This window comes from Piliocolobus tephrosceles, chromosome 17 (genome assembly GCF_002776525.5).
Source record: "Piliocolobus tephrosceles isolate RC106 chromosome 17, ASM277652v3, whole genome shotgun sequence".
In the NCBI taxonomy this organism is placed as follows: Eukaryota; Metazoa; Chordata; class Mammalia; order Primates; family Cercopithecidae; genus Piliocolobus; species Piliocolobus tephrosceles.
Window position 1 is genome coordinate 21,377,843 of NC_045450.1, and position 22,928 is coordinate 21,400,770.

At 42.8% G+C, this 22,928-nt stretch overlaps 1 protein-coding gene across 1 annotated transcript in view; it reads right to left on the reverse strand.

Moving 5' to 3' along the window:
- Positions 1-355: 355 nt before the first annotated feature.
- USP31 (ubiquitin specific peptidase 31) overlaps positions 356-22,928 on the reverse strand; it is a 104,702-nt gene continuing 82,129 nt past the window's right edge. Inside the window, exons 12-16 of the mRNA XM_023189318.3 lie at positions 21,369-21,488; positions 18,887-19,112; positions 12,334-12,492; positions 10,668-10,820; positions 356-8,534 (exon numbers count right to left, since the gene is read on the reverse strand). Coding sequence (XP_023045086.1) covers positions 6,958-8,534; positions 10,668-10,820; positions 12,334-12,492; positions 18,887-19,112; positions 21,369-21,488 — 2,235 coding nt within the window. The 3' untranslated portion in view covers positions 356-6,957. The remainder of the gene's footprint in view (positions 8,535-10,667; positions 10,821-12,333; positions 12,493-18,886; positions 19,113-21,368; positions 21,489-22,928) is intronic.

Below are 22,928 nucleotides of genomic sequence, written 5' to 3' on the forward strand. Positions count from 1 at the left end.
ATTTCTTCCCATCATATACATTTGGTGAAAGAGGGAAAATAATGCGAAATGCTGAAAATCTGTTGGATTGAACCGGAGAGTTTTTGTCCAGTTCCATGGCCCAGGACAAACTGTCTCTGATCCGTCATGGAGGAAATGGGAATAACCATCCTTGGTTGTGAAAATTATACAAGCAGGGATGTGATTTTTTGTTTTAAACTTTTACATAGAAAACGTATGTATACATCTTTCTGTAACTTGTGTTTTAAACACTGCAATTTTAAGGCATTTGTAAAGACTGATGCAGTACAATTATTATTTTTAGTCAACATCAAAAAGATATCAGTTGGCATGGGGGAGAAAGGAGGAATGTGGCTTGAAGAGGACATCATGTAATAAATTTATTATATTTTGTTACATTTTCCATTTTTCTCTTAATTCCAACTGTATACTATATAATCAACCGCTGTTTCAGAAATAAAATGTTTCAAACATAAAAATATAAATTCTGCTTCTTAAAAGTGCACACACTTTGAATAATAAAACATACAAATAAATAACAGAAATCAGTGACACATCTCATGCACTTGTTCTAAAATAAATTTAAAATGTACGATACACTTTTCTTCCAGCCTCTAGGAAAGACATCCTGCCTTCCATGTTACTGTACAACAAAAAACAACACAGAAATCACTATCCACGGTGCATGAAAAATACCAAAGCACTTTGTGTACAGTGATATGACATGCAGCTTTTAAGACGATAGAAATTCCAGTGTAAAAACTGAAGAGTTCAATCAAGAAACAATTTGTGTCAATGGGGCTTGAATTCAATTTTAACCAGTGGTGAGAGGCACAGTTGGTGAGCAAACCTCTATGGAACACAAACACATATTTGAAAGGCCTACAAAAAGAACTTCAACTTCGGAAATACTGTAACTGCTTTCGCATTTGGTATGACACCACACCATTTATAATAGCACCTAGGAAATTTCATATTGCATTTGAACGATTGCAGCAGATATCGCTATTCGGGGTGGCCTTTCTAAAGAAACGTTTCCAACTTGCATGTTTACTTGTATCTTTATTCTTTAAAATGTTGAAACCACCAGGTAAATTGTGGTGGTGTTTTGTAGGCAGCATGAGGCTCGACAGAATAAAACCATCTGAGATTACTTGGAAGGTGTTGTAGTGCATTCAGCTCACCACAGATTAAAACTAAATTTTATTTGCCTCCACAGTTAACATAGAGCGCCGAATTCCGGGATGTGTATTATTGATGGTAAAAAAATAAAAATAAAAATAAATGAAGAAATAGCAACAAGGGTTTAAAAAAAAAGATAAGACTCCAAATAAAATGTTTCACATTCATTTTCAAACTGAAAAAAGAATTCCTGAAACTACATTTTGGATAAGAACTATCCTAGAGAACGAGCAAAAGTAGGAAATTCAATGGCAGCCTGGGGTTTGCTACTGTAATTCCTACAAAAAGGCAATCATTCTATCAAAAGCAGGGACAGGTTTTCCAAGGCTAGGCAAGTTGTTTCTTATTTTCTTCTTCGACAATTTCTAGCTTGGAGTGACTTCCCTATTCCTCCATGGGGAATAGGCCCTGGGGGACACTCAGCCTGCTCCGGCAACTAAGACCACCAATTCCCAGCAGACTGGCGAGTGCTAGGCCATTCACAACATGCTCCAAGCTCCCAAACTGGGCCTTGAATCAGAAAGACCCTATTTCAAATGGGAGTTTGGTATCAGTATCTCTCAATTCTTTTTATTCTTATTTATTTTTTTTTTTTTTTTTGCCTCTCCTACGCAACTGAGGAATCGGAGTCACTCCTAATTCAAATGGCAGTGATTCTTGCCATAATTCTCAGGAAAGGGATAACATATCATAGTGGTTCTCAATCTGACTGCAAATTAGAAAAACCTAGAAGCTTTCAAAATACATGCTAATTCCTGGAGCCCACTCCTACATGAATTACATCAAAAGCTAGGGAGAGGGACCCAGGCATTGTATTTTTAATAGTTCCCCAGCTGATTCTAGTCAATGTGGGTCTTCATTATCTTAGACAAGTCATTCAGAAGAGGCTTAAAACAATCTTGAGAATACATGTGTGAGATTCAAAAAAGCCTCTCAAGTCTGCTGTGCATCCCTTCTCCCCAAAATTGAGAAACACTAGATTTAAACAAATGTAAGACGGATCTAGAACCGAATCCACTGCACAACACTACCAGAAATTCCATGGGCTTAGTCTAATTGTGATCAGTGGCTGGGAAGCCCCAAAGCTTTTCAAAATAGCTCTAAGTCTCTACAAAAGCATCTTTAAATTCTTAGCACTATTAGAAGCCACATTCTTTCCTTGTGACCACAATAGAATCCTTGAAGATATAAAAAATTAAAATCTATAGAAAATGGCAGGTTATTTTTAGAACAAAATACTTTAAGAAAGTCTTCAGGCTAAATACAGTATGTACACAAACGATGTGTGTTCAACATATCCAATTCCACTTCTGCTTGCAAAACACTTTACAATCTCACCAATGATCAGAAAAACAGTAAAGGGAAATATATGCAGAGCAAAACAAGAAGTCACATTCATGCTCTTCCACACAATGATGAGTAACCCATATTTTGAAAATCACAAATTTAAAAATAGAGCTCCATAATCTAAGTGTTGCCTTTTTTTTTTTTTTAAGACTTAACATTTCATGTCTATGCTTTATTGGTTGCTTGCATAGGTAGTAACAGCATGCTTTCTGAGTTATATGGAGGCCATGCACAACTGTTTTTATTACTTGTGGAAAAAAATGGTCACACTCAAAATGCGCCTGCAAAATACTTTGAAAGTTGATCAAAAGGCAGTGTGAGACAGTGTTCATTTAAAGCACTGGATTTCTCCCCAAAACATGTAGTAGAATTTAACAATGATGTACCCTTTATGAAATGAAAGTTAAAGACAGCCTGCACAGTAACAACGACTTTTTGTGTTTATGATAGGCACTGGTTTGTCAGCAAAGTTTGCCTTTCTCAACTACAAATAATACAAAGTTCCACGCACCTCCAGAATACGTGTTTTATTGAAACTGTGCTTATGATTCGCATACTATTTCAAAAATCCAACCCAGAAACACTAGTTATCTTTGTATCCAATAATTATAATAACCTACACAGGAAACAATCACTTCAGCTGTTCAGTAATTTGTCCGAATGAAATGTAACATCTGATGCCCCTCTATGTGAAATAAAGCAAGTTTATTTCAAATAAAAGAACTTTGTTCGCAGCTCTTCTCTACTCCATTTTCCCTAAAGGCTGCCACTCTTGGTCCCTTTACATACTGTTGCTATTTTTCTCATGACAGTTATTTTAGAGGAATGACAATGTTACCCTCAAATCCCACATCCATCTCATACAAACATAGATGACTCAATGTTAACGTAAAGTGACTGTGTAATGGATTTTCAACCCCTAAATAGTAGAGACAGCTCAGTCTGAAAAAGTGGATGGAAGAGTAAAATGTCTCCAAAGATGAAGGGCACTTTTGGTTTCCAGACGGAACAGACTTGCTCAAGAGAACCACAAGCCTTAGCTGATTTGACCGGAATCCACGTGATCTCTTTTTCCAGGAGAACTGTCACTCCATTTAGGACACCATCACATCCCCTGCTTGATGGGCTGTGCTCCCAGGGCTCCTCAGCTACAGCAAATCCCTGAAGCTTTCAGTTTTGCCTCTGTGCTCAAAGCAGGCCCTCCATAAATGTTTGCAGAACGAATGATGAAAACAAGATTGCAAAAGGGTGTCAGGCAGCCTCACAGATAATTACAATATTTTAGCACACCACAAATACTCCCACATCCGTTTCCACTGGTCCAGCATATTATTACTTACTTTCAGTTCAGCTGCTTTCAGGATGAGAAAATACAAAATGGATGGGAAATGGTCTAAGATGACTGGAGCCTAATGGTTTGAGTTTCCACATTATCTAAGGGATTACCAAGACAAGGTGTAGGGCTGTCTTAAGGAATGATATGGCCTCAGTGCAATGGATGTTTACAAGAAATCAAGAATAAAACTTTTTTTAAAAAAGCAAACAAACATTACAGATACAACGTTACTGTTGGTGATTATTTTGTGCCTACCAGGAAATGACTGCTCTAATCAGGCCCATCTAGTTGTCAACCAGAAACCCAGGCCTATCATCCTTAGCGGATAATTTTTAACCCCAAAGCAAATACATGTTCATTGTGCTAAATATCACTGGGAAAATTAAAAAAAAAAAAAAACACCAAGTGTCCAACCCTACCAATGATTTAAATTGAATCAAGTAACTATTTTCCCACAAAATACTTCCCACCTCAAGGAGCACCTCCAAACTTTTGGGTCAAATAACCTTTCCTGTGGCCTAAAGTTGCACCTAGCAGTTGCAGACAATGAAATTTTCAGTTTACCAACCACGAAATAAAATAGCTTCAAGATGTCTAGACATTGCCATGATACTTCCTGATTTTTTCTATTAAACCTGAAACAAGGACTAAACTCCACAGACATATAGTTTTATAGACACTGAAATTTTATTCTAGATCCCATGGAAAACCAAAGGGATTTGTAGAAACTTTTTCCTTTTTTTAAGTCACTAGACATTGTGGAAAATCCATTCCTAGGTAACTCAAGAATAAAAATATTTACCACTGTGAACATTAAACTAGTTTCTATTAATGTTTTAATTGACTACAGCAAAAAAGAAGTGTTATTAAAAACCTTTGTCTAATCAAACTATAATTGTTTCAGAGAGTCAGATAGGAGACTTCAAATGAAATCTACCTATTAAACAAATATGAGAGATTTGAGTTAGACATTCAATTCCTGATATGGATGATCTCATATTTGGTGCATCTTTTTCAGGCGATAAAAGCGATACAGAAAAACAAGAGCGGTGGCTAAACACTGATGGGGCTGTGATGTGCTGGGCTGAAAGCAATGATAGCATCGAAGGCAGCCAGTTGCCACAGTTGTACTGAGCAGAAGCGAGTGGTGCTGCTTTGAGAACCCACCAAAATCTGAACAGTAAAACGAGGACAGCGAGTGAAGAGGCGAGTACAGGGCTGTGTGCAATGGACAACGGGCTCATGGTCAATGAATTATGTGGAGCACTGTGGTAACTTTCACAAGGCTGAATTATCTAAATCTTAAATACTGCCAAGGGTCTAAAATTCCAGCTACCCTCAACACAAGTGGCCTCCAGACTTGCAAGTTACCAGCTAATGCTCAAATTAGCAGCAAAATAAAGTTAAGTAACCTACTAAAAACTTTTCCCAAGAGATATTCCTGGGGGGGGAAAAAAGAAAAAAAAAAGGCAGTGCAGAATTCATAGCTATGCATGCATATGTCTTGTAGTTACTTCACACACAGCAATACTGAAAAGGGAGGTTATACACAGATCTGTGCACCAAGGGTTCAAGAAGAACTTGAAGAGTCTGACAAAAAAACGCTAATACTTAAAAGCACATAAAGTTAGCATGCTGTATTTAGTGGCAAAGTGACAAATGCTATTCAGAGAGAATCAAGACCTTCACACTCTTGACATTTTTTAAAAATAAGAAAAGCTAAAAATTACGCAGGAAAGTATTGCCAGAAGACCTCGAAAAAGCTCGCAAAACTACGTATTTTGCTTATCTGTGAGCTTTTTGTGAGGTTCTCCTTTTTCTTAATAAGAAATGCAATTTGCACTGACACGGCCAGACGGAACACACTCCAAAGCCTGCTTGTGAGTTTTGGGCATGAGATGAAATCTTAAGAACAAAGAAGAAATAATAAATGAGTTACTGAAAAGCAGCCCTAACAGAGATTGACAGACAGGATCCGAAGTGCATATGTAATACTTGATCACACATCGCTTCAACAAACCACCATTGGCTTTTGGCAGAAGGCAACTTCTTTCCTCTCCAAGCTACAAGATGGGGGAACATGAGCCCGCAGACACAGGGCATCGTGGAGCTTCCCACCTCTAACGGAAAAAAGCAACACCTGACAAGGAACATGATGTCCAGTCTTTCACCCAGTTTAGAATCCAGAAGTTTTTTCCAGGAATCTGTCAAAGGTGTTAACTGCTCTACTACAGTGCAAAATTCCAACGGCCTTAGCTAGTAATTTTAGAAGGAAAAAAAATTAAACAAGTGACTAGCTTTCTGGCTATGTGATCTGCCACCTCTTAGAACCTATCCCAAGACAGGTTTTGGTGCACACATCGCTGCAGATACAAAGGTGGTGAAAGGCTTCATTTCTACCTCGAAAACGTCTATCTGTGGCAGTAGGAGAAATGACACAGTCACCCACATGGCACCTTCCTCTTTAATCCATTTACTGGTGTGCATCCATCCTAGACTAGCTGAGTATATACCTGAGAAACATTAGTGTTAAAATATTGCCCTTTACAAAGACTGGTAGATGGGGCGAAAGTGCAGAAAGCAACAGTTTTTCCCTCGATTTGTTTCGCTGTTAGAGTCACAGGTTTTAGAGCTCCTGGTGCCACCCACAATCCACAGCAAGGACAAGTCCTGCTCAGAAGAAACACAAGTCAGCTCCTTCCTCCTTCCACGCACTAATGGTAGCTTTACTGGTTCCCAGGTTTCAAAACCCTCATATCCAAAGAAAGTCATTAGAGTCCTCTAGAAAGAAGTATGTACAATTGCTAAAGGGACCGTCCTGGGTATCGTCTACAATTATTCCAGTTAGCTTGGTGTCAATGTTTTGCCTATGGCTGTTATTTGGTTCAATGGCAGAATAAGGCGACGCTTTTAACAATTTGCAATTGAATTACACACACACACACACACACATACATACACTCACACACACATAGAGTTGGGCATGTGACTCAAAAAAATACAAAATAAAAGCACATGGGGCTTTGGTGGGAGAAGAGGGGTTCTAAATAAATAAATATCTTTACAGATAAAACACTTCGATTGCAGAAATATCACTGAGGTTTTTGAGAAGACCGTGCAGAGGTTTGCATGCTAGAAGACAACTTTTTTGAGGATTTCTCCGCAGACTGCCTGCTACCAGGAGACGAGGGAACTCCAGAGTCCAGTTGGGACGACTTGGATTTGCGAGCGGACAGCAGGGAATGTTTGGCAGAAGCAGGGTCCTTGGAGACAAGCTGCTCTTTCCCCGTTGCATTTGCATTTGGCTGCTGGGAAGCTGGAGGCTGGTGGCCTTTCTCCCCCTTGTCGTCCCCAGTGTTCTTACAGACGGACTTAACAGAACTCCCACTAGCCTTTTTAGAGAGCAAGGCTGTCTTGCCAAGATCCGTCGAGCGCCGGGTTTCCTTCTGTCTCAAGGCTGACTTGAAGAAGGACAGCCCCTTGTCCTCAGACTTGCTGTCCCTCTTCAAACCAGACTTGATGCTTGCACTGGGGGAGCGCAGGCTGGCCATGGAGGAGCTCCGAACATGCTTCCCGGCCCCCCTGCCCTCCCCTGGTCGGGCCTGGCTCACCCGAGGGGAGTTGGGTTTGGAGGCAGAGGTGGCGCTGGCTCTGTCAGAACCCAAGCTTTGTCTGGAGCCCTCTCTACTCAAGCTCCGGTCTGAAGTCCTGCTCTTCCCAGGCGGGAAGGGGCTCCTTGTGGCAGGGCCCGAGGCCTTTTTGGCAGAGGTGGAGGAAGCAGCGTAGGTGAGGGCCGAGGCTGACTTCTGCTTCTGTGGCGAAGGAGACAACACGGAGTCCTGAGATTTCGGGGATGACTCCTTTCTGGGTTGGGCAGGGGCAGGGGCAGGGGATGAATGCCGTCCACTGCCCCTGGAAGAAGAATCTGCTTTGCTGCGGGAGCGGGAGGGCTTTAGAGAGACTTTTACAGGAAGAGGAGAAGAAGGGGATGTACTTGAAAGGGATGACTCCTGGCTTGCCAAGGCCGGTCTCCCCTTCCGCAAGCTTTTCTCTGGCTCAGAAGTGCCTTTGGAACTAGGGGATCTCTTGGTTGTGCTCTCTGGTTTCTTCGTGAGTGAGCCTGGGTGGCTGGGGGGTTTCACCTCTTTGACTGGAGAGCTGTCTACAGAGTCGCTCTGATCCACATAAGCAATCTGATTATTGTTATCAAATGGATCAGAGACCGAGGGCAGGCGGTCCCCTTGTGCTGAATGTTTGCTCTGTGTATCTATGACACTGGAGTTCAATCTGCGGGTGTCCGATTCGTCTTTGAACACACCTTCCATGACAGCCAGAGGGGCCCGGCCCACAGCCTTGTGCTCACGGCGACTATGACTGTCGCTTGGTTCCTGGTAACTGTTAGAAAGGTTCCGCAAGCTACCAAAGCAAGAGATGGAGACCTTGTCATCTGCTGCCTCCCCAATCTTCTCCAAGGTGGAGGCAGAACTGTGAATTGGCGAGTCCCCTGAAAATCGGGATGGAGAATTGGAGCGCATCTGCAGCTTAGCAGACAGGGACCATGAAGGTCTCATGCAATTTTCATTGACGGCCAAGGGGCTGGTGACAGAAGATCTAGATGACAAACTCTGACGCTGGACACTTCTCACAAATGGTCGAGTTGAAAAGCCTCCTGAACACAGCAAAGATAATACTGTTAAGCTAAGCCAATGAAGATGTTCTAGCAACACTGTAAGACACTGAAGGTAAGCCTCATGGGATAAAAGGAGCATGACCTTCAGAGCCAGCCCATCTGGGATCAGGGAGTCCCAGTGTGGCTTTGACTTCTCTGAGCCCAGTTTCCTTATGTATAAAATAGGGACATTCTAACGCAGGATCATTCTAACACAGCAAACTTCTATTCGCCTCCTTGCCCTACATCAGGGCTTGCCATACCTTTTCCTGTGAAGGCCTAGACAGCAGATGTTAGGCTTTACAGGCCAAACATTCAACTCTGCCACTGCCACATGAAAGCAGCGACAGGTAACACAAAAGCAAATGTGTCAGACTGTGTTCCCAAAATCTTTACAAAGAAAGGCAGTGGGCTGTATTTGGCCTATGGGGCTAGAGTTTGCTGACCTCTGGTCTAACTCACAGGGCAACTATGAGAATTAAATACAATCTTAGAAGTCCTGTGCCCAACAGAGCACCTGGCACTCCATACATGCTGTGAGCTACTGACCCAACTTCATTACCTTCCTGAAGGTGATCTGGGGCTCACAGAAATGAAGTCCTTAACCAAGATTACACAACCCATTAAAGGAAGTGCTAATATCAGAACCCAGAACCCCTTGACCCCCCCACCTGCCGCCAGCACCACTCAGTTCAGTTCCACATGTAAGCTGGCCTGTAACTGTTGACTACAGATGTGTATCAATGCAAAGAACTAAAAAGACTTGGATATCATATACTCCTATTTCCAGTGACTTAAAACTTCCAAAAAAATATTCATAATCAGAACCACATTTGGTTCTATTTGGTATGGCTCTAAACTTCCTAAGAAAATATTCTAAATTAAATTTTATACACAATGATACTACAGTTGTGATATTTACAAAATTCTGTCTTTATAGAGCCTAAGAAATACGCTCTATTCGGTGGGCACCACCCAGCACCATTACACAATGATGATGCTTAAAAGGGTATTGATTTCACCAACTGCACTGCTTAAAAATAGATCGAGGCAAACCTTATTGAGGCTTATTGTTAAAAATGACAGTGAATTCTAAGTTTAAAGGCAGTAATGAAAATAACCTCTGCCTAAACAAGCAAAGGTTCACTAGTCCATTTTCCATGATATGTGAGGAGCCGGAAGGAGTTTAGGAATTGCAGTCCAGTATTTTTATTTTACAAATAAAGAGGAAGAGGCAACAAGCCAGAAGAGGTGGCAGAGCTAGAGCTATGGTGCAACTCTCTTCGCCTGGCATTCTTCTTCCAGACTCCTGCAATTTTAACTCAATTTCATTTTCTCAGAATTATCCATCACCACTAGAAGCAGATTACAGTGATCGAAATGCTGGCTGCAGACTGAGACTTGTTGGCAGATTGAGTCACTGTGCTCATTATAGAAGCTGCACTCACTCCTCCTTCCAGTTCCCGGTACTGTGGCTGCCCGGTCCTTCCAACATCACCTGGGTCCCTGTCGGAATTAAGGTCTACCCTGACATTACCCAAGCAGAAAGTGAAAGTTTAAAAAGAAAAAAAAAAAAAAGAGTTCAATTTTTATCAGACTTTTTACTATCTCTATGCAAAGGCAACAACAGTTTTCGTTTTAGATGCTTCTGTACTAAAAAGAATATTCCACAGCTTCCTCCCTGGGGAGCAGCATGGTGGAAAGGTGAGGCACTCCTGGGACCAAGACAGCAAGGGGCCTCCATGCCAAGCCTGGAGCCGACTCCCCACCAGGTGGCCTGGGCAAAGCAAAACGTCTCTGAGCCTCTTCCAGCTATTCTGCTTTTTAAAACACTTTGGAAAAAAAAAAAAGTATACATTGGTATATAAAGCTCCAGCTTCCACAAGAGACCTTGAAAGTGGAAAATAATGAAGTGGAAGGAAAAAGTACTGGGACACAGGAAAAGCAAATGACTCTGTTAATACAAAATGCTTCTTAGAATCATAACCCACAGCTACACAGCTCCACTCCCTGTAGCTCCCTTTGGGTTCTCCTACCACCTCCTTGGGACTTAGCTACTAGGAAAAACACTAGGGACTCTGCTGTGACTATGAGTTACCATTCTGGAAATCTGTCACCGAAACCCACACTCACCATCATCTTCACTCCTTTCTCCAGTCATCTCCACAGACTCAGAGAGCGAGGCCAGGGAGGTGCGTCTGGAGGAAGCTGCAGAGGTCACGCTGGCTGGCTTGCTGCCCGGGAGCCGGCTCACCCAGTGTTCACACAGGGAAGAACTCGTGGAGCCTGCAGAGAAAAAAACAGGCATGGAGGTCAGATTGGGGTCCCTTGGCCAGCCTGAGCCACACACACCCTCATGAAGGTGCTACGAGCTGAGCTGGGTGGTGCTGATGTCCTCACCCCGAGGTCAGCATCAATTCCCAGACCCTGTGTCATGTCGTGCCTGCCCGAATATCCCCAGTTAAGATGAAAAGATGGAAGGCAGACTTCCGGACACATGAAATTTGTAGTAATACAATGCAAGGATAGGGATGAATACTTCATAATGTAAGTCTGATTCTTAAGAATTGGCCAAGAGAATGGAAGAGACAAACATTCATACATTCACTCTACAAATATTTATTAAGCATCCACATGCCAGGCACTGTTTTAAGCAATTGCAGTAATATCTTTTGCACAAAGAAAAGAGGGTAAGCAGCAGTGTACTCTTTTTCTCTCAGCCTCATTGTTTTATGGAAATTTGTAACCATTTCATATTAATAATAATATACACACACACAGCTATATGTCAATCTGCGCTGTCTGTTTCAGGGATGCCCTTAAATATTTATTAGGGCAAGAGAAATTGCTCTTGAAATGGAGTACATGAAGCAGCATGACTGTCTCAAGTAGACCTCAAGAAGGTGTCATTTCTGAGCACATCTGAGACTGGTGAAAGAGCACTGGAGTTCCCGCTCTGTTAAGCGAGTGAGTGGCTGTACACCGGGTGGGCTTGGCCCCCAGCAGTGGGTCACTCTGCTTGGGAGATGCCTTGCTTTCGATGCTTTGAACTCACCCCCAGCAACCTTCAAGAGAAGCAAGGATTCATAGCCCCTAACCTGACTGCACATCACCACATTCCAATCCTCTGTCATGCTCTCTTGAAGTCAAACTCTGCATTCAGGAACGTGTGTCCACTTGCTTGGATTATGTGTGGCTGCATTCATATTGTGTGTGGGTACTGGTCCCTGTGTTTATTAAACACAACAGGCTGGATGTCATCCGGCTAAACCCAAACTATCTAATATTATCACAGCCATTAATTCTTCTCCTAACAGAATAGGCCAATCTTCTCACTGGAAAAGCGGACTATTTGTAATGGTCCTTTACCCTTTACAAAATGTTTTAACACACATTTACCTAACTGGATGCTACCATGAGGTAGGCATTATTATTACACCTGTATTACAGATGACTGCTATGTGGCCCAGATATGACAGGCTCCAGGATAATCCCAGGACAGAGAGGGTAGTATGCCATGCTGCTTTTCAGCTCATCCATGCATTTATCCACAAGTACACATCATGAACTTTCTTGGCACCAGGTCCAACCCACTGCCCCTGGTGAACTCCGCTGGGCCACAGCTGCTGTTACATTCCTCCCCAACTTCCTTGACTGCAATCATTTTAGTTTCCAGATTAAATGGAAATGTAAGGATTCATCTGATCAAACTAACAGAGTCATGAGACCCTCCAGAGAGGTCCTCTAGACCAATCTTTTGCTCTGGAAAAAACTGCCCAAGAACAAGAGTGGACCTCACCTGCCACTGAGCTGTTGGCTGACCATGACGGGATGGCTGTCCGCCTCTGGTAGAAGAGGATGTATGCTGTCTGCGTGCAGACCTCATCTTCTGATAGCTGCTGCACATCGCTGTCGTCGAAGCAGTACCAGAGGCCATCCACAGAGTTCTTACAGTACGCTGCCAAAGAGAGCCCGCCATCAGCACCAGGGGAGGCTGCACCAGCCACTTCATTCGACCCACAGACACCATCTCTTTGGCTCATCTAATTAACTCAAGAACGTTTTAAGGCTGCATGTAGCAACACAGAAAGAGGTTAAAAAAAATTCTAAATTCTGTATCACACTCGAGCAAACTGTCTTGAGAAATTCCAAACTATTCCAAGTAGATGCAGTTGTAGTTCATCTTAGAAAACACACACTTATTTAAACCAATGGGTCTGAACCAGGGACCTGTGTGTGTGGTGGGGGGAGTGGGATTTGGCAATGGAGACATTTTTGATTGTCACAACTCAAGGGAGAGGTGCTACTGGCATCTAGTGGGTAGAGGCCATGAATGCTGCTAAACATTCTATAATGCACAGGACAGCCCGCCGCAACACAAAATTGTCTGGTCAAAATGTTAACGATGCCAGGGTGAAGAAACCCTGAGTTCAGTGTGTTGCAACATTTTAGTGTCTATTACAAATAGAAAATAATATGAATAGAAATAACAATATAATGATATGACAACAGATAATAATTAACACTTATGTGCCAAGCATCTCATTTAATCCTAAGATTTGTTCTCTTATTACTCCCAATTTCCAGAGGTTGAAAAAGATTAACCGGCTTGCCCAAGGTTGTACAGCTGGTTAAAGGCAGGAGCCCAGCTCATTTCAGGTTTATCAAGTCCTTGGCTCGCACTTAAAGCCCTACCCTACCCTGCTTCCCTCAGGGAGGAGCACAAACCGTGCTCCATCGAAGTTCCTTGGCAGACTAAGAACACACGAGCTCGTGAATGCAGGAGGACTTCTTTCCAGTCCAAATTCTAAGCCTGAGCTGGAAATAAACAACATTCAAGTAGCAGCAAGAACAGACAAAAACTTAAAGAGTTCACAAAGCCACTCATCCTGCAAGGAGATATCAAAGGGTTGGATCAAGCTTATATTGATATATATTGATATATAAGCTTGATCCAGAAAAGTACATTATGATCACATTTTCCAAAAATATGCATTTATTTGTGGTGAGAATGAGTGCTACAGTATTTAGCTAAATGCTGGAACAGACTCAGGATGGCCCCAGGGATGGGGCAGATAAGGTCCTGAGAGGTACCAGGAGTGATTCCCTCAATGGGCCATAACCATTTCCACAAATATGGAGCCTTAAGAGCTAAAAGGGACTCAGGTGAGAAAAGGCTACACTAAACAAGTCCCCCAAAAGGAGAGCAGAGTAAGAATCTATGAATGGAGGGAGGGAAGTTATTTGCAGCTGAGAACTTGCCAGAACCAGAAGGGAGAGAAATTAAAATGTAAGCAGCAAATGGAGCTCTAAGAAAACAGCAATTGTTTGGCCAACGGTGTCTGGTCAGGCTTGATGCACACATGACCCAACGGGGGAGCAGCTGCTCTTCTGGAGTGGTGAGTGGGAGCAGAGCTGTGAGGGACATGCTCAGGAAGAGGACACAGAGCAGCCTTGCACTCCTTTCAGTCTGCTTCTCTTCAGGATGGTCTCTTCTCAGTAACAGTGTGGAAACTGAGGCAGCACAGCAAACTCATTAATTACAAAATAATTCTACTTGCTTTTCTTCCTAGAACTATTTTCTGAAGTATTTTCTAGGCCAGTGCTACTAGAATTATGGCTCAGGGACTGACACAAGCCCACATGAGAGAAGCACCAAAAAGGAGAAAAGCATTTAAAAACTTTTATAGCAATCTGATACTGCTGTGATGATTTTATTGTATTTTTACAAATGCACTAGTTCATAAAGGATTGGAAATTTTAAAGTAGAAAAAGACCAAGTTCTTCATCACAGATGGTGTGAGAGGCACTGTTCCAGAATCCTTATACAATCGTTTATATCATTATACCATCGATTATAGCTAGAACCAGTGCAAAATAAAGATTACATCAAAATAAACATTCCAGGCTGGGCATGGTGGCTCATGCCTATAATCCCAATGCTTTGGGAGGCTGAGGCAGAGGACTGCTTGAGATCTGGAGTTCAAGACCTGCCTTGACAACATAGTAGGCCATGACTCTACAAAAAAATTTAAAAATTAGGCAGGCGTGGTGGCACACACCTGTAGTCCCAGCTACTTGGGAAGCTGAGGTGGGAGGATCTTGAGCCCAGGAGGTCGGGGCTGCGGTGAGCCATGATCACACTACTGCACTCCAGCCTGGGTGACAAAGTGAGACCCTGTCTCAAAAAATAAAATAAAATAAACATTTCAAATGGAAACTTAAAAATGGGGATGGGGGTGGGAGAGCATCAGGAAGAATAGCTTAATGGATGCTGAGCTTAATACCTAGGTGATGGGATGATCTGTGAAGCAAACCACCATGGCACACATTTACCTAAGTAACCAACCTGCACATCCTGCACACGTACACCTGAACTTAAAAGTTGATGTTAAAAAAAAAAAGAAAAAACTGAAAAAAAGAGTATCTTTAATTCAACAAAACTAAGAATATTTAAAATGTTCTCTAAACTAAGACTCTAAACATCTCATATATTAGAAAAGTGGTGGTATGGCCTCAGCATGAGAAAGGGGAAAGAATACAGAAAACATCTGAGCACATCCTGGGTAATGGGTCCCCTGAGGTCAGCATGACCACTTACTGGCTCACTAACGTGGTACCCAAGTTAGTGGACAGTTACCTGCCTCAGGACACAGAGCTAGAAAGATGTGTCTGGCTTTTAACTCAAGTTCCTTCCACCAAACTGTACTGCCTCTAAGGTAGCTGGGGGTTTCCAGGCATCTTCCCAAGGTCTGTTCTATTACATAAAGAGCAACATGATGCTAAAGTCTAGCCTGTCTTATTCTTCCCAACAATTTCTTCCTAGAAACTATGTAACAAGTCAGTCCGTATTTTCTTGAGAAACAGTGTTATAAATGGAAAATGTATTCTTTACCAAAGCTGAGCTGGGTGAATGTCAATCCAGGATGCTGGCAAAGGTGTTAAAACACCCAGTGAGTTGTGAAGTTAAATGACCTCCACGTCCCTTTCCATTCTACGAGTCCACAAGTATAGAATTCCATCACTCAGTACCAAAGAACACAGACATGACTGGTAATGCCACAAAAGCAAAAATCCAACGAGACACAGTATTTGTACACATGGCCCCCATAAAATAGAAACCTAAAATATGTAAGATGCCAAATATACTATTATCATCATTGAAATATGGCTTAAACCAAAGTGCAAGGCAAAATATATCTAAACATTTAATTCATATTAACTTGTGTCTTCTATGAAGTGAGAGCATCTTTTAAACTTCTCTAGCTTCTTTCTCCCCTTGAAAGTGCTTTCTAGAGCAGGCAGAGGCAATCCAAGCCATTCCATTAGGAGATGCACTCAAAGTTGGGATCATTCCTCTCACCAACAATTGCTGCCTGCAACATTTAAATATTTAAAGAACTTTTGGCAGTAAAATGAGTTTGAAAAAAAGAAAAATACCTATTTAAAGAACTTGAACTAAAAGGGTTTCAAAAATAAAAGATAATTGTGTCCAGTAATCTTCCCAACCCCTGCCCTCTTGGAAGGGAACAGAGCAGACTGAAAGAGTGAGTGTGAAAGGTAGCAAGGCCAACCGACTCCTCTGCCTTGGCTGATGGGGAGGGAGGTTCATGGCTAAATACTAGAGAAAAGAGTCCCAGAGATTTAATAGTACCCAGGACTGGGCAGACCCCACCCCTCCTCCACCTCTCCCTGTCTTTATAAATCAATGGTCAGCACTAGCACTCGGGGTCTTGTTGCAGAAACCACTGAATTAATAAAGAAAGTCCTTGAGAAGTATGTGTATATAACACACTGAGTGTGAAGGATGCAGAAATCTAAATCCTAGCCACTCACATGGAAAATCAAATTAATCACATCAACCCTCACATCAACAAATAAAGCCCTGAAATCTGCCTGGCTCCCAAAAGGCTCATGCAGGCCCGTAGCCCAATGATTCCATTTCTGAGACTCAATCTCAAGGAAATACAGAATTAAAATTCAGAAAAGTGAAAGAGCATAAAGATATTCATCAGTGTTACATGAAAAGTTAAAAACCAGAAACAATATAGATGTTCAACAATGGGTAAGGGTTACATAACATTAGAGGTCTATCAACAGAACATTCTGTGGTCATTAAAAAGTATTTAAGGCCGGGTGCGGTGGCTCATGCCTGTAATCCCAGCACTTTGGGAGGCTGAGGCAGGCGGATCACGAGGTCAGGAGATCGAGACCATACTGGCTAACACGGTGAAACCCCGTGTCTGCTAAAAATACAAAAAATTAGCCGAGCGTGGTGGCAGGCGCCTGTAGTCCCAGCTACTTGGGAGGCTGAGGCAGGAGAACAGCATGAACCTGGGAGGTGGAGCTTGCAGTGAGCCGACATGACACCACTGCATTCCAGCCTGGGCGACAGAGTAAGACTCCGTCTTAAAAAAAAAAAAAAAAAAAAAATAGTATTTATAGGCCGGGCACGGTGGCTCATGCCTATAATCTCAGCATGTTAGGAGGCCAAGGTGGGCAGATCACCAGGTCAGGAGATCAAGACCAGCCTGGCCAACATGGTGAAACCCTGTCTCTACTAAAAATACAAAAATTAGCTGGGTGTGGTGGTGGGTGCCTGTAGTCCCAGCTACTCTGGAGGCTGAGGCAGGAGAACTGCTTGAACCTGGGAGGCGGAGCTTGCAGTGAGCCAAGGTCGTGGCACCGCACTCCAGCTTGGTGAGAGAGCGAGACTCTGTCGCAAAAAAAAAAAAAAAAAAGTATTTATAAAAAATTAAGTGTCCACATCAAGCTACTTCTGTTACAAAACTAGGCATGAAGATGAGGATGCAGAAGCGCATGTGCCACTCACCCCTCCCTGTGCTGCTGTGGTTCTGAATTTGTGACCTGTCTACCCACCCCGCTGGCCCATGAGGTAAGGCAGCAGGTTCTTTTCCCCAACAGCTGACCCTGCCCCTCCAGCACACTCTGACCAGTCTATCCTCTGTCTCCGACCTCTGCCCACTGCTCACACCTCCACCACAGAACCCATGATGTGGGACTCCTCTTTTTAAATCATATCTGTACCTACGTTTCCCCCTATTTGATTACACTCTCGGAAGACAGAAGCTGGGGACCTACTGATTTCTGCTGTGATAGAGCCCAGGGCAAGCAGGATGTGAGGGGCTCAATAAATGTTCACTTGAACAACAATAAGAAAATGCCAGTATAATCCCAACAGTGGAAAATATGGCAAAAACGTAGAGAAAAACATGTCAAGTATATCTACATACCAAAATATTACCTACATGCAGTGGAACATTATTCAGCCCTAAAAAGGCAGGAAATTCTGATACCTGCTACAACGTGGATGAACCTTACAGACATTATGCTACATGAAGTAAGCCAGTCACAAAAGAACAAATATTGAATGATTCCATTTAAAAGGAGGTACCAAGAGTAGTCAAATTCATAGACACAGAAAGTATAGTGCTTGTCACGGCGGAGGGGAGAGAAAACAGGAATTAGTGTTTATTAGGTACAGAGTTTAAGTTTGGGAAGATTAAAAAACTTGTAGAGATGGATAGTGATAATGGTTACACAACAATGTGAGTGTACTTAATGTCACTGAACTGTACACTTAAAAATGTTTAAAATGGTACATTTTGTTATGTATATTTTATCTCAATTTAAAAAAAAACCAGTGGTTATCTCAGTGATAAGCCTATGGATGATGGTATTCTTTCCACCTCTAGCCTCTAAATTTCATGATGAACATAGTTGCTTTTATAAATGACAAGGTCAATTTAACCTTAAAAAGAAAAACCCTTCTAAGTCACTTTAAAGACACTATAAAAGTGTCACGCACTTGTATCCCAGCTACTCTGGAGAATGAGGCAGGAGAACTGCTTGAGCCCCGACGTTCAAGGCTGTAGCGTATGATAATCACATCTGCGAACAGCTACTGTACTCCAGCCTGGGCAACACAGCAACAGCTCATCTTTAATTAAAAAAAAAAAAAAAAAAAAGTAGTTCACAATCATTTAAAATAAGAGAGAAGCTAGAACCTCAAGGAACTCTATCTGGCAAAACCGTAAATGGGGAGTGCAGGTTAGGTGAACAAAGAGCAAATCCTCAGTTCACCAGACTGCTATCTGCACATACCACTCCCCAGTCAGTCAGCTACCTACTGGATGACCCCACTCAGGAAGAGGAGGAAGAATGTTCATTTATTTGCCCTTGGGCAGACAGCCGGAGGATGGAAACTGCCCTCACAGTTGGCACACTGCCTACCGGAGGGGAATGAGGCTCTCAAGTCAAGTCACCCCGTCACAAGCAAACCCGTCTGAAGGACTCGCCAGCACAGACACGCGGCCTCTCACACTGCAGACCTGTGTAGTGCCCCCCTTGCATGGTGCCATGGTGATTGCACACAGCATACAGGTCATAGATGTAGTCCTCAGGGTCCCTCCCGAGTCCATAGGGCCGTCTCCACGGGGACCAATGGGATGGCAAACTCCAGCTGCTCTGGCTCCTCTTAACCACATGAGGTGTCATGTCCAGGCCAGTCAAAGGGAACTTGACCATGTTCTGAAGTTTCATGCGCCTGTCTCCTTCCTGTTGTAAGAAGAAAAACAAGTTCTGGTGATATTTTAATGCAAGCAGATGGCAGATCACTTTAGGGGGGCAATATGAATCCTATCAGATAAGTCAGATATAAAGATATCTGACGTTTCCCAAGACATACAAAACAGGGAAACAGGTGATAGTTTTAGCTGTCTAGAGGAACAGGTTTTAGTATCAGCTAAGGTGGAATCAGTGGGGATCCATATGGGGGGGTAAATGAGTCTTCCTCTATGAGTCTTCCTTTCCTTATCTGTTAAAGGGCTTTAAAGCGTTTGACTTACAAAAAAATGACAATATCAGGTGGCTCTGCCTGATACCTCTGTCAAAGAGGTATGAAAACGAATAATGTGATGGCTCCGTGAAGGGCAAACCACAGTGCCTGGCGCAGAAGAGCCTCTCGATAAGCAGTGCCTATTCCCCTCCACCTCCTCCAACAGGCACATCACAAGGCAACACTGACTCAGCTTAACATATTCACTCAGTGGCAATCTTTGGTAATCTGTATTTTCCATTAAACCTATAAGGAAATGCTTTGAAATCCATCCATGAGTTGAATAGATATTCACTGCGTGTTTCCTGTGTCTATGGGAACTTTAAAAAATTAACCAGGCATAGATATGCCCACCCTAAGGAGCTACGTAAGGGTCTGTGAAGGGAAGAAAAATGTTCATAGGAAGGGACGACGGGTCCTGGATGGTCAGGAAGGCCAGCCTGAAGAATCTGGATCGTATCCTCTGAGGCTTTTATGGAAAAGGTGATGTCACCAGAGTTGTGGGTGAAGAACTGTATAAGCAGTGCACAGAACATGTTAGAAATAGGAGTAGTGGAGGTGAAGAAATCACTTAAAGTCATTGCAACAGTGACCAGCTGAAAAGCAACAAAATGTCTGAATCAGCACGGTGACAGCAAGAATGGGGAGGGGACACACAGGAGTTGATGAAGAGGCATGGCCATGCCTAGATGAGAGGGACAAGAAAGAAGAGTCAAAGAGCACACTGCAGGTTTACGCCTGGGTTGCTGGAAGGGTGGTGACATGCCTTCAAAAGAAAACAGAAAGCCCAGGAAATTACTCTATCTATGTCTGGGGAAGGAGACACAGCAGGCTGGGATCCAAACCCTCAGTCAGTTTTCCACCTGCAAATCCCAACAGAACACACACTGGGTGCCAAATGGTTACTCTTCACTCCCATAGGAGCTGAACCTCGAACCTCTGTGTGAAAGCCCCAGACCTGGGGACCATGTGTGTGTCGCCCGATACCTCCACCTCCTCAGACAGTCCTGAGCATCTCTCCATCTGCCACAACCTATCCCATCTACTAGCAGCCCACCCTGGATGACGGCAAGGGCCTCCTTCAGGTCTCCCCATCTTCATTCTTGTAGCCTCTAATCTGTTATCTACAAAATAGCCAGAATAATAGTTTCAAAATACAGATTTGTAAGGTTGCTTCTCTGCTTATAACCCTTCATCAGAATCCTACTCCGCCCACAAAGGGTTCCTTGGACAACCAGCATCGACCCACGTCTTCCATCAACTCCCACCACTGCCCACCCCACTAGAGTGCCTGCCCACCTGGCCTGCTGCAGGCTGTGCTTTCTCCACTGCCAGGTTTTACACACACTGCTCCCTCTGCCCCCGTGTGGGAGATCCCTGCTTCCACCTCACCTAGTAAAAGCTTGCTCATCTTTCAGATACAAACTTAAAGCCAGGCCTCGTGGAGTCCGTTAATGTTCACTTCCCATTTACCTCGCATACTGAGACTGTCTAGACAATCCTAACCTCAGGGAATAGACAGCCTTTTTGGAAAAACTGACTCACAAAGCAATACAATTCAAAGCAGATTTTCTTTGTATTTATTTATGACTCATCTCCCCAACCATACAACAGCTCCTCAGGAGCAGAACACCCATTATTACATTAGGTAGAAATAGAATTCTACCTCCCCCAGAAAGGATCTCTACTTAGTTCTTTTTAAATCCCAGAGTACACTTAACAAAATTTAAGCACAACATTTACAAGTCAAGAACAAAGTAAAATATCTGCAATATGAACTAAAATCAAATTTTGCCTTGGGAAAGAACAAAACATTACCCTAAACACAGGGGCAAAAAAAGTGTGTCTATAACACACACAGACAGGACTCACTGGATCAAACAGGTATACCAAAGAGCCCTCATAGAGCCCATCAGCAGGAGGCATAAGAAACTTGTCACAGCTTGTTTGTTCCTGAGGACAGACGATTTCCGTACCTGCCGAAATCTCTTCAGATGTATAATAAGCACATCAGGCAGAGTCCAGAGGCTTAATGTAATGCTTCCCTGCTGCAGCTGCTTACAGTGTGGGCAACGCCAGGCATCATCAGGGGCAAGCTGAAAAAAGAAGCATGACTCCCGTTAAGCACCACTTAATGCAAGACTGTGTTACTAATGCCTTAGCCAGGGCATGGGGCAACTCAAAATCTCTCTGGAAACTGCAGATGCTGGGCATCAATGGAATAACATAATCAAAAGTGGCCAGAGCTGGCACCCAAACTCTAAACAGATTCTGGTTTGTTGAATAGATTATCCCTCAAAGAGGAATGACTAAATCAGTAAATACTGTATAAATGTTAAATATGTTACTTTCTTTCTTTCTGTTTTTGAAACAGAGTCTCACTCTATCACCCAGGTTGGAGTATACTGGCGTGATCTTGGCTCACTGCAACCTCCATTCCTCAGGCTCAAGTGATTCTTCCACCTCAGCCTCTTGAGTAGCTGAGACCACAGGCATGCACCACCACGCCCAGCTAATTTTTGTATTTTTGGTAGAAATCGGGTTTTGCCATGTTGCCCAGGTGCTCTTGAACTCCTGGGCTCAGGCGATCCGTCCACCTCAGCCTCCCAAAGTGCTGGGATTACAAGCGTGAGCCACTGCGCCCGGCCAGATGTCCCTTTCTATGTGCCATGTACTGCTCTGGATACTGGAATTATTTAGTGATCAAGACAGATGGAATACCTGCTCTCATGCAGCATATACTGTGTCAATTCTGTCCCTCACCTCCTGTCCTCCAGCCATACTGGCTTCATTTCTGTTTGACAGTCTTGCCCAAGGGCCTTTGCTTCCTATTCCAGGACCTTTGCTTCCTTTATTTACTTGTTCCAGTAGACTATAAACAGCATGAAGGCACAAACGTTGTTTATGTTGGCCCCTGCTACTTCTCTAGTACCAGTATGATACCTAACATGGTATGTACTCAACAAACACCTACTGAATGAATAAGCCCGTTAAAAGGTATCTTGCTAGCATTCTAGATCAGCGAGATGTTTCGTGGAATACCAGTGATGTCATCTAGTCGATCTGCTCATCCATTATCTTTGTGCCATTATCAAACATCTCCAAAGTCATTAAAAAAAAAAAAGCTAAACAGGGCAAGGTGCCATAGAGAACCTATAGTCAACCAATTCCAAAACCAACTACTTCATAATTGAGTGCAAAACTGGGAGAAACAAAAAAAAAAAAAAGGAAAAAAAACAAACATGTCTTATGAAAAACTACTATTAAAGGAACTTAAAACAGTGTGGGGAAGAGAAGACTCAGTGGAAATACAAAAGCTATTTTCAAATATTCAAATAACAGATAAAGATAAAATTAGGACTTCTGAGTCATAACGAATTTAAGAGACAGAACAATTATTAGCTGTAGTAACCAGCAGACATATTTCAGGTTAACTTCAGTTACCATCAGAGCTATCCAGAGAAAATACAGTTTATCTGTCTCAAGGAGGCAAACACCTCATAACAAAAGATATTTAAACTCAGGCTAAGCAATCA